This window comes from Hypanus sabinus, chromosome 2 (genome assembly GCF_030144855.1).
Source record: "Hypanus sabinus isolate sHypSab1 chromosome 2, sHypSab1.hap1, whole genome shotgun sequence".
Classification (NCBI taxonomy): domain Eukaryota; kingdom Metazoa; phylum Chordata; class Chondrichthyes; order Myliobatiformes; family Dasyatidae; genus Hypanus; species Hypanus sabinus.
Window position 1 is genome coordinate 154,120,900 of NC_082707.1, and position 11,180 is coordinate 154,132,079.

Below are 11,180 nucleotides of genomic sequence, written 5' to 3' on the forward strand. Positions count from 1 at the left end.
AGATAGAGATCTCAGTATTTTCCAATCAGCTTCAAGTTAATCGAGTATCAGTCTAGGCAATGAAGTAAAAGCAAAGAAAAAGAAGCCAGAGTAGGCCATGGTTAAACTGATCTTGATCTCAGCTGCACCTTCTTATTTGTTTCTCATAAATCTTGATTGTCCAAATAGTCTATCTTGGCCTTATATGGTCCAAAAGTCTATTTTGGCATCAAGACCATTCAGTGACTTCACCACCACAGGTCTCCTTGTTGGAGAATAACAAAGATACACGTGACCATCTGAGGAAATACATTCCTCCCCTATTTTTAGAAATAATTCATTATTCTGAAACTATACCTTCTAGTTCTAGATTATGTTTTGAGAGAAATTGTCCCCCTGCCACCTTTCCAGTCAAACCCCCACATAATCTTAAAAGTTCAGGATTATTGGAAAAAAGCTGAAACGGAAGTATTAAAATACAAAAAGAGTTCAGTAGATTAATTTATTGTTATTATAAAACATAATATATTGATACTTTACTTGAGTGCACTTTGAAAATTAGAAACAATATAGAGTATGCTAGCACAAGGAAATCTGCAGATGCTGGAAATCCAAGCAACACACACAAAATGGTCTGAAATGTCGACAGTGCTTCTCCCTATAGATGCTGCCTGGCCTGCTGTGTTCCACCAGCACTTTGTGTGCGTTGCTTAGAGTATGCTAGGACTGCTTAGCAGGTCAAGCAGCATCTTTGGAGTAAGAAACAGAGGTAACAATTCAGGTAGTTGATCTGGATCATTAACTTTGTTTCTCTCACCACACTTGCCAAGTGTTTTCAGCATACTTTTCTTTAATTTCTGATCTTCATTTTCTCACCTTTGAATATTAGTGTTGAAATGATTGAAATTAAGAGAAGAAGCCTAACAAATTGATGAATAACAAGGAACAGCTAAGCTGATATTGACAGAGATGGAAGTACAGAGAACTTGTTTGTTGTCATCAACAAGCATTCTGGAAATGCAATTACCTGATAATATTTGGCAACTACATCATACCTCTCTTGCAAATTAGCATGAGTGGAATTATGTAGCGTGTACCATAAACTCCCATACATTTCCGGACAACATTTTTGACTACTGCTACAAAAGATGTTTATTTTATTATGTTTATTAGATAGTATCAGCAACACTGAATTACATAGGTAATCCCGATAACATTGCCATAGCAATGGTAAAATTATACTTGAAGTAAATTACCACAATTCATCAACTGGCTATGCAAACACAACCATCATTGCCAGATGGGTGTTCTCAGATACCTAAATATGTTTAAATGTTTTATCATGTACATCATCATCCTGCATTCTCGTGTTCCTCATAAAATATTAAGTGATCGTTATTCTCGATGAACTCCTGGACTGACTGAGAGAACAGTCACTTATCAAAAGCTGCTGCTACTGCTGATACAGCTTTCACTTAGCTGAAGTATCTTTGGATAGTATGCAGGCCATTTGCAGATACTGAGTCAGAATTTTACATTGGGTTGATTAGTCAGTGAGATTTCCAGTAAGATTCATTGGAAAAGCCAGAAAAGGCCCCCTTATGAAGGTGTGGGAAGAAATCATAAAAACCAGGTGGAAGTTTCTTTCTAGCAATTTAGTTAATATGTGGTAGTGTAAAAAAAGAAAATAATGTAATAATAGTGTCAATAGTGTATATTTATGGTTTAATACATTTAAACTGGAATATATTGTGCCTTTATTTTCCCTTTTCCTCTCTTTTAAATTTTAAAGCATTCTAATCAAGTTATATAATACAATAAGATGACAGAATAAAATAATTATATTATAAATAATATTTGAAATACATATATAATATCCTAACAGTTAAGTTTTATAGATATTAGTATCATTGTCTTTTAATGGCCCAGAAAGTGCTAACTAAATAATTGTAAGTTTGCAGCCCCCAACATTAGTAAAGTATTTTAACTAGTTAGCATCATACAATATGGGAAGGAAGGAATTGGTCCATCTGTTCCAAATTGCAGGACTCTGCACCACTTTCACATAACTGTTATCAACACAAATTTCCACCTTGCTGTAAGACTCCAAGCAGTGGTTTATAAATTACTGAATAAATGCTGCTGTTATAAATTAATTCACATTAGATATTTGGGGGTTGTTAATTTAGTTCTACTGCTTTATCAACTTCACCTACCTTTCAACTTTGGACACACAGAGTGCAATACTGTAATTGAAAACTTTGCCCATGTATTTAGTAAATCCTACCTAAATTCCTAGAACTTCTTTTTTCCGTTCTTTACTTAACTTCTTTCTGTTATTTAATATGACTCTGATTCATCCTACTGCTTTCTTTGTCATTGTTTCTTTTCAGTTATTTAATTGCTTCTGGAAGGAAGCTAGTAAAAATGGCATTCACAATATGGAAAAACAGCATTACTTACCTAACCACATTATTGCCAATGTACATGCATAATTGAGTTATTGAACAGAGTTCCGTTGATTCACTATGTCAATTCTGACTATTCAGTACCCATCTATACTAATCCTATTTACTAGTACTTGGTCTGTAGCCTTCTAAGCTTTGTCAATTCAAGTGCTTGACTAGATACTTAAATGCAGTGAAATTCTCTGCCTCAACCTTGCCAGAAATAGTCATACTGATGCATTTTTATGATATTTTTCAACCATTAATATAATTTAATGAATGTAAAAATATATTCTATTCATCTCCTTCATCAGCCAGACCTACAATCTCTGTTGACTTCAATACGGAACAATATCTTCCACCAAGTTAAAAATACTGCTGAACAATTGAAAATGATAGGAGTGGATATTTATGAAGCAGATAGAAGACTTGAACTTACAGAGATAGAAAACTGCAAACTGTGGCTGGTGAGTATAAATATATTTTGCTGATCTATTTTGTCCTGAATGCCATTCTGCAATACAGTATTCCAATTTTAAAGCAACATACACAAAATGCTGGTGGAACGCAGCAGGCCAGGCAGCATCTATAGGAAAAAGTATAGTTGACGTTTCGGGCCGAGGCCCTTCATCAGGACTAACTGAAAGAAGAGATAGTAAGAGATTTGAAAGGGGGAGGGGGAGATCTGAAATAATATGAGAGGACAGGAGGGGGAGGGATGAAGCTAAGGGTCCGAAATTATAGGAGAGTATAAGTATCCAGCAACATTTAACAAATGGTAACTCTGTGTTAACATTTACTGATGTTATTAGGTAAGTGTTCAATACAAGAATAAGATTTTATCCAATCATTACTTTATCATTTTTGTAATGCTATGAAACAATTTTAGATCCACATTAAATAGTCCATCCCCAGAAGTACAGCTTGTACAGCCAGAAGTAAATTTTATTATCAAGTACATATATGTCACCATATACAACCCTGAGCAACATACGCACAATGCTGGAAAAACTCCGCAGGCCAGGCAGCCTTTATGGAAAAGAGTAAACAATTGATATTTTGGGCCTGGACTTTTCATCAAGACTCAAAAGAAAGGGAAGTGAGATTAAGAAGGTATGGGGGGTGGGGCGAAGAGAGGAAGTACAAGGTGGTAGTGATAAGTGAAACCAGAGAGGGAAGTGGGTTAAGTAAAGAGCTGGGAAATTGATTAGTGAAAGAGATAAAGGGCTGGAGAAGGGGGAATCTGACGGGAGAGGATAGAAGATGACGGAAGAAAAGGAAGGGGAGGAGCACCAGAGAGAAGTGATGGGTAGGTAAGGAGACAAGGTGAAAGAGAGTAACAGGAATTGGGAATTGGGTGAGGGAGAAGGAGGTTTGTGGGATGGGGGACTTACTGGAAGTTCAAGAAATCGATGTCCACAACATCAGGTTGGAAGCTACCTACTCAGAATATAAGCTGTTGCTCCTCCAATCTGAGTGCTGCTTCATCATGGCAGTAGAAAAAGCCATGGACTGATGAGTCAGATTCATGCCCTCCTCTACTGCTGTGATAAGGCCACACTCAGTTTGAAGGTGCAACAACTTACCGTATATTCTGTCTGTGTAACCTCCAACCTGAGGGCATGAACATCGATTTCTCAAATCTCTGGTATTTGCCCTTCCCTTCTTCACAGTTCCCCATTCCTGTTTTGCTCTCTCACCTCTGGTGCTCCTGTCCTTCCCTTTCTTCCATGGTCCTCTCCTATCAGATTCCCCCTTCTCTCCTTCACCAAACAACTTCCCAGCTCTTTATTTCACCGTCTCCCGGTTTCACCTATTACCTACCACCGTGTTGTACATCCTTACCTCCCCCCAACTTCTTACTCTGACTTCTCTTTCTTTCCAGTCTTGATGAAGGGTCTTAGCCCAAAATGTCAACTACTTACTCTTTCCTATAGATGCTGCCTGGTTCTGCTCAGTTCCTTCTGCATTTTGTGCGTGTTGCTTTGGATTTCCAGCAACTGCAGATTTTTTTGTGTTTCTGATATACAGCCTTGAGATTCATTTTTCTGTAGGCATACCCAGCAAATCTATAGAATAGTAACTATAACAGGATCAATGAAAGGTTAACAGAGTGCAGAAGACAACAAACTGCAAATACAAATATAACCAAAGAACATGAGATGATGAGATAAAGAGTCCTTACAGTGAGATAATTGGTTGTAGGAATATTTCTTCCTAAATCTTTTTATTATTATTGGTAATATGGACAGAATACAAATGATATATTGATAAAGAAATTACAAACATACAAATTCCATTACATATGAAAAAACACATACACAATAGTTACAATATGAATGAGTTTACCAAGACATAAGCCATAGAATATATGTATGAACATGGTAAGTCTAAATATTTCATAATATATGATATAAAAAAACAGAAAAAAGAAAGAAAAAAAATATATATATAATGCAAAACTAGCTAATCTACTAATCTAATAACTAATATAGAAGAAAAAATAAGCAAAAAAAAAGAGAGAGAGAAAAAAGGGGGTTGTTTATAATATCTCACAAGAATAAATATTCATCAATGCCGTCACTTCCGGTCCTCTCAACGTACATAAACTAAAAGCTGGGAAATCAAATGAACTTGGAACAGGGTCATATTACATCATATGAAAATGTTGAATAAATGGTCTCCATAACTTTTCAAATTTAATAGAAGTCTCAAAAACACCACTTCTAATTTTTTCTAAATTTAAACATAACATAGTTTGAGAGAACCAATTAAATACTGGGAGGATTAGTTTCCTTCCAATTCAACAATATAGATTTTCTAGCCATCAGAGTTAGAAATGCAATCATTCAACGGGCGGAAGAAGATAAATGCAGTGAGTCTAACATTGGTAAACCAAAATTTGCGGTAATAGGATGAGGTTGTAAATCAATATTCAAAACCGCAGAAATAATATCAAAGATATCTTAACAATATTTCTCCAAAAATGAACAAGACCAAAACATATGAGTTAAAGACGCAATTTCAGATTGACATCTATCACAAATAGGACTAATATGAGAGTAAAAATTAGCTAATTTATCCTTGGACATATGGGCCCTATGTACGACCTTAAATTGTATTAATGAATGTTTGGCACATATCGATGATGTATTAACTAATTGAAGAATTCTATCCCAATTCTCACTAGAAATAATAAGGTTAAGCTCTCTTTCCCAATCCTTTTTAGTCTTATAAAGGGGCTCTGAACGTATCTTCATAATTATATTATAAAGTTTTGAAATAAGCCCTTTTTGAAAAGGGTCTAATTCAAATAAACTCTCCAAAATATCTGAAGGCACAAAATTTGGAAACGTAGGGATATTTCAATGATGGGATAACTGAGGATAGTTATCCCATTTTATTCAAGAGCCTGTAGTAAGACCCTTGAATTGAAAGTTGCTAACCCTCGTTATCTCTGATCCTCCACTGAACTCTATAATCAGTTCCTTGGTCTTACTGACATTGAGTGAGAGGTTGGTGTTAAGATACCACTCAGCCAGATTTTCGATCTCCCTCCTGCATACTGATGCATTACCACCTTTGTCCAGACCACGACAGAGGTGTCATAAGCAAACTTGAATATGGCTTTGGAGCTATGCTTATCCACATAGTCATAGGTGTAAATGAAGCAGAGCAGTGGGTTAAGCACATTGCCCTGTGGTGCATCTGTATTGATGGAGATCACGGAGATTTTCTTGCCAATCTGAACTGACTGGAGTGTACAAGTAAGGAAACCTAGGATCCAATTGCTCAAGGAGGTATTGAGCCCAATGTCTCATATATTTATATATATATATATATTTGATCTCTCTTCAGTAGGAGGTAGAGTGGACTCTCTTAGGTTGTCAACACTCTCTGATTATACAAAGCATGGTATTTTGGAAATACAATGGTTCCACCTATGTACAGAGCTTCAGTTAGTATTTCTTAACCCGTCTGAAGCAAGAAGTCACACAAATATCTTCTTCTATCATCTGCCCATCTATCTTCTAATCCCTCTCCTCCTCTGGTTTCTATTTAATCACAGCAAGTAATTTCTTTCAGAAGAAATAGAAACAGGTTTAACATCACAGGCATATGTTGTAAATTTATAGGGAGAAGCGCTGTCGATGTTTCGGGCCGAGACCCTTCATCAGGACTAACTGAAAGGAAAGATACTAAGAGATTTGAAAGTAGGATGGGGAGGGGGAAATGTGAAATGATAGGAGAAGACCAGAGGGGGTGGGGTGAAGCTAAGAGCTGGAAAGGTGATTGGCAAAAGTGATACAGAGCTGGAGAAGGGAAAGGATCATGGGACAGGAGGCCTAGGGAGAAAGAAAGGGCGAGGGGAGCACCAGAGGGAGATGAAGAACAGGCAGAGTGATGGGCAGAGAGAGAAAAAAAACAAACAACTAAATATGTCAGGGATGGGGTAAGAAGGGGTGGAGGGGCATTAATGGAAGTTAGAGAAGTCAATGTTCATGCCATCAGGTTGGAGGCTACCCAGCCGGTATATAACCTGAGTGTGGCTTCATCTTGACAGTAGAGGAGGCCATGGATAGACATATGGGAATGGGACGTGGAATTAAAATGTGTGGCCAACTGGGAGATCCTGCTTTCTCTGGCAGACAGTGCATAGGTGTTCAGCAAAACGGTCTCCCAGTCTGCATTGGGTCTCACCAATATATAAAAGGCCACACCGGGAGCACTGGATGCAGTATACCACACCAGCTGACTCACAGGTGAAGTGTCGCCTCACCTGGAAGGACTGCCATGGGCATCCGCATGGGTCCCAGTTATGCCTGCCTTTTTGTTGGCTTTGTGGAACAGTCCATGTTCCAAGCCTATACGGGTATCTGTCCCCCTTTTCCTTTGCTACATCGACGACAGCATTGGCGCTGCCTCCTGCACGCATGCTGAGCTCGTTGATTTCATTAACTTTGCCTCCAACTTTCACCCTGTCCTCAAATTTACCTGGTCCATTTCCAACACCTCCCTCCCCTTTCTTGATCTTTCTGTCTCCATCTCTGGAGATGGCTTATCTACTGAACAACACCTTATATACTGGCTGGGTAGCCTCCAACCTGAACATTGACTTCTCTTAACTTCTGTTAATGCCCCTCCTCCCCTTCTTACCCCCATCCCTGACATATTTAGTTGTCTGTTTTTTTCTCTCTCTCTGCCTGTTCTCCATCTCCCTCTGGTGCTCCCCTCCTCCTTTCTTTCTCCCTAGGCCTCCTGTCCCATGATCCTTTCCCTTCTCCAGCTATGTATCACTTTTGCCAATCACCTTTCCAGCTCTTAGCTTCATCCCTCCCCCTCCGGACTTCTCCTATCATTTTGCATTTAACCCCTCCCCCTCCTACTTTCAAATCTCTTAGTGTCTTTCCTTTCAGTTAGTCCTGACGAAGGGTCTCGGCCCAAAACGTTGACAGCGCTGCTCCCTATAGATGCTGCCTGTCCTGCTGTGTTCCACTAGCATTTTGTGTGTGTTGTTTGAATTTCCAGCATTTGCAGATTTTGTTTGTTGTAAAATTTGTTTTGCCGCAACATTACATTGTAATACATAACATTAAATATTAATTTACATGTATTTTTGTGTATATATACATGTATATACATATATATATATGTATATGTGTAGCACTGACAAAAGGGCATGCCCTGGGTGATGTGGGTGTTTAATAATAATGGATTTCTGCAGCTTTTTCCAATGCTGTGCAGTGGCTCCTTCATACCAGATGGTGATGCAACCAGTTACAGTGCTCTCCACATTACATCTGTAGAAATTTGTGTCTGTCTTCGGTGACATATCAATTCTTCTCCAATTCCAAAGGACATATAGCCATTGCCTTGCCTTCTTTGTAATAGCATCAATATATTGGATCCAGAATAGATCCTCAGATGTTGACACTCAGGAATATTTAAACTGCTCACCCTTTCCACTTCTAATCCCTCAACGAGGACTGATATGTGTTCTCTTGACTTCCCCTTCCTGAAGTCCATATTCAATTCCTTGGTCTTATTGATGTTGAGTTCAAGATGGTTGTTGCACCACCACTCAACTATCCAGTCTATCTCCTGTATTCCATTGACTCGTTCTTGAAATCCATAATCTGTAGTGCTAATTCATAGTCTTATTTCTATGGCACTCAGCTAGTCATTCCCACATGGGATGAGTTCACATACTGTACAAGCAGAGTTGTCAATAAAATTTAGTTGAATATCCTACATGATAGCGTCTTGACATGTTCTTCACAATCCCTCAATATCAAACACACAACACAACCAATTCCTTGTTTTTACTGCCGCTGAGTGCAAGGTTGCTGCTGCGACACCTGCAACTTAATCAGCTAATATATCTCACTCCTGAAAACATCTTCATCACCATCTGAAATTCTGCCTACAGTTATTTTTAGATGGTGTTTGAGCTGGGCCTAGTCATACAGTCATGGGGTAGAGAGTAGAGCAGGGGGCTAAACATGCATCCCTGAGGTGCACCAGGGAGGAGGAGGTATTATTTCCAATCTGCACAGACTGGTCTCATAGTGAAGAAGTCAAGAATCCAGTTGCAGAGGGAGGTACATAGGCCCAGGTTTTGGGTTTTTGTTTATTGTGACTGAGGGTGTGATTGAGTTGAACACCCAGCTATAATAAACAGCAGCCGGTATTACTATTGTCCAGGTGATTCAAGGCTAGAGATTGCATCCACTGTGGACCTATTTTGGGTGATAGGTAATTGAAGCGGGTCCAGGTCCTTGCTTAGGTAGGAGTTGATTCTAACCATAACCAGCTTCTCAAAGTACTTCATCACAGTAAATGTGGATGCCACTGGGCAATAGTTGTGGAGGCAGCTCACCCTGCTCTTGGAGAGATATAATTGTTGCCCTTTTGAAGCAGGTGAGAACCCCTGACTGTAGTAGTGAGAAATTGAAGATAATAATAATTTAGTATTTATTCATTCCATCAATGAATAAATACTCAAGTATTAACCACTATCTCCAGAAATCATTTATTTTAGCCTGTTGCTTTAGCCACACCCAGTGACCAGTTGTGCTAACATACATGCATTTTTGCAAAGTTTAATTACCTTGGGAACAAGGCTAAAACTGCTGTTTATCTCAGAGGAAATCTATTATCACTTTTTCACCATCTTATGCAAGTTTTATCCCCAAAGCCTGTGTATTGTTCTGTATATACCAGACTCCAAATATCAATCAATCCATCATTGTTTCATGTCCTCAAGGTAATTCAGAGCATGAAGGTTGTTGCAAAGACTGTCATTATTCTGTGACAAGGTCATCTTTGAAAGAACATTCAAATAGGCTATTTTCTGTTATTTAAAGTAATTTCCATTATGTCAAACAATGTCTCAAATGCAAATTTCTATTATTCTGCAACAATAACAATCCTATGTTCATTCTGAGTGTAATTTCTAGTTTTATAACTTCAACCATTAGCAGTAAGTGTTATACTATTCAAATTCAGGACAAACAGAGCAAGGAGAGTTTCTGGAATGGTAAAGGAACTAGCTACATTTCTGTTCAGAGTTAGTATCTACCACATAGCATCACACCAAACGCGATTGACTCAAAAAATATTCCTGCATTACATTGTAAAATGAGCCAGGAATTGGAGAAGAAACGTCCTGAGCCTGATCACCATATGAGAGACACCTTGTGAAAAAAATGTTTCTGTGGGTATGGTTTAATTTTTTAAAAACTTGCGGTATAACACTGAATTTGAACTAAATTTCATCTTTATTGGCAGTGCAATTTCCAGCTGACCAAAGATGTTGCATCACTCAAAGGAGGAGGAGAAAAGCAAAAAGCAAAGAAGGAGATCCAGGACAATGAACTACTAACCATCTATGGTACATGCATGGGATGGGATGGGGTATGAAAGGTTTTGATTTATATTAATATCATAGTTTTAGTTCTAAGCTTAAAGATCAAAAATGATCATCTTATAATATAAAACATACAAATATCTCTTTAGACCCAAATATTTTGCAAACTATGGTTACCTAAACTTTAAGTAATGTACTTGTAAATGACCTTTCAATAAAACTAGTTGTAATACCCAATTTTGAAATGATGTATAGAAATCAGATTTTATCTGAGGACCAACCACATATTGTTTTGCTTTCAAATGTTGTATAGCATGGTCCAGTTTTTACTAGTGTCAGTTTTCTTTGATATACTGTTGTATCACTATTGTCCTTAATGCTTTTGCAAAGTGTTCAAAACTAAGCAACAATCAATTTAGTGTAGTTGCATTTATTGACCTCCAGCCATTTAATGGATTTGAATTTGTATTATCTGCCACTGTTTATTCACTTTTTTTCTCTCTTATTTTTAGATAACCTTATGAAAAACTGGGCATTAGATTTTAATGTTCAAAAGGTAGATGGTAACATTTTTTTCTCACATATATACTGTGTATTGTATAGGGAAAAAAGGTTGTAAGATATTGCTTTGTACCACTTTGCAGGAATTTGCAACATGTAATCAAAGTGTTCTGAATGGGATAGATAAACTGATGAATAAAATACAGCTCAGAGAGATGAAGCTTGGCAATATTGGTGAACAACTCAAGGAACATTTAAGTAGATTACAATCCTTTGTGGGAAGTACACCTTCTCTTGGTAAGCCTATAATACACAAACTTTGAATAAATGTACTTTGTTGCATTAACCATGATTTAAACTTTAATTTCTTTGAATCACGATAG

The 11,180-nt window shown here is 37.7% G+C and overlaps 1 protein-coding gene across 4 annotated transcripts in view; it reads left to right on the forward strand.

Moving 5' to 3' along the window:
- Positions 1–11,180, forward strand: part of ccdc175 (coiled-coil domain containing 175) — a 58,462-nt gene that overhangs the window by 46,324 nt on the left and 958 nt on the right. For 3 of the 4 annotated variants that reach the window (XM_059957009.1, XM_059957000.1, XM_059957026.1), the window contains 4 exons: positions 2,741–2,893; positions 10,218–10,320; positions 10,809–10,852; positions 10,941–11,094. In XM_059957009.1, coding sequence (XP_059812992.1) covers positions 2,741–2,893; positions 10,218–10,320; positions 10,809–10,852; positions 10,941–11,094 — 454 coding nt within the window. Of the gene's footprint in view, positions 1–2,740; positions 2,894–10,217; positions 10,344–10,808; positions 10,853–10,940; positions 11,095–11,180 lie in introns of those variants that run through there. The other variant, XM_059957017.1, reaches the window with a different exon arrangement.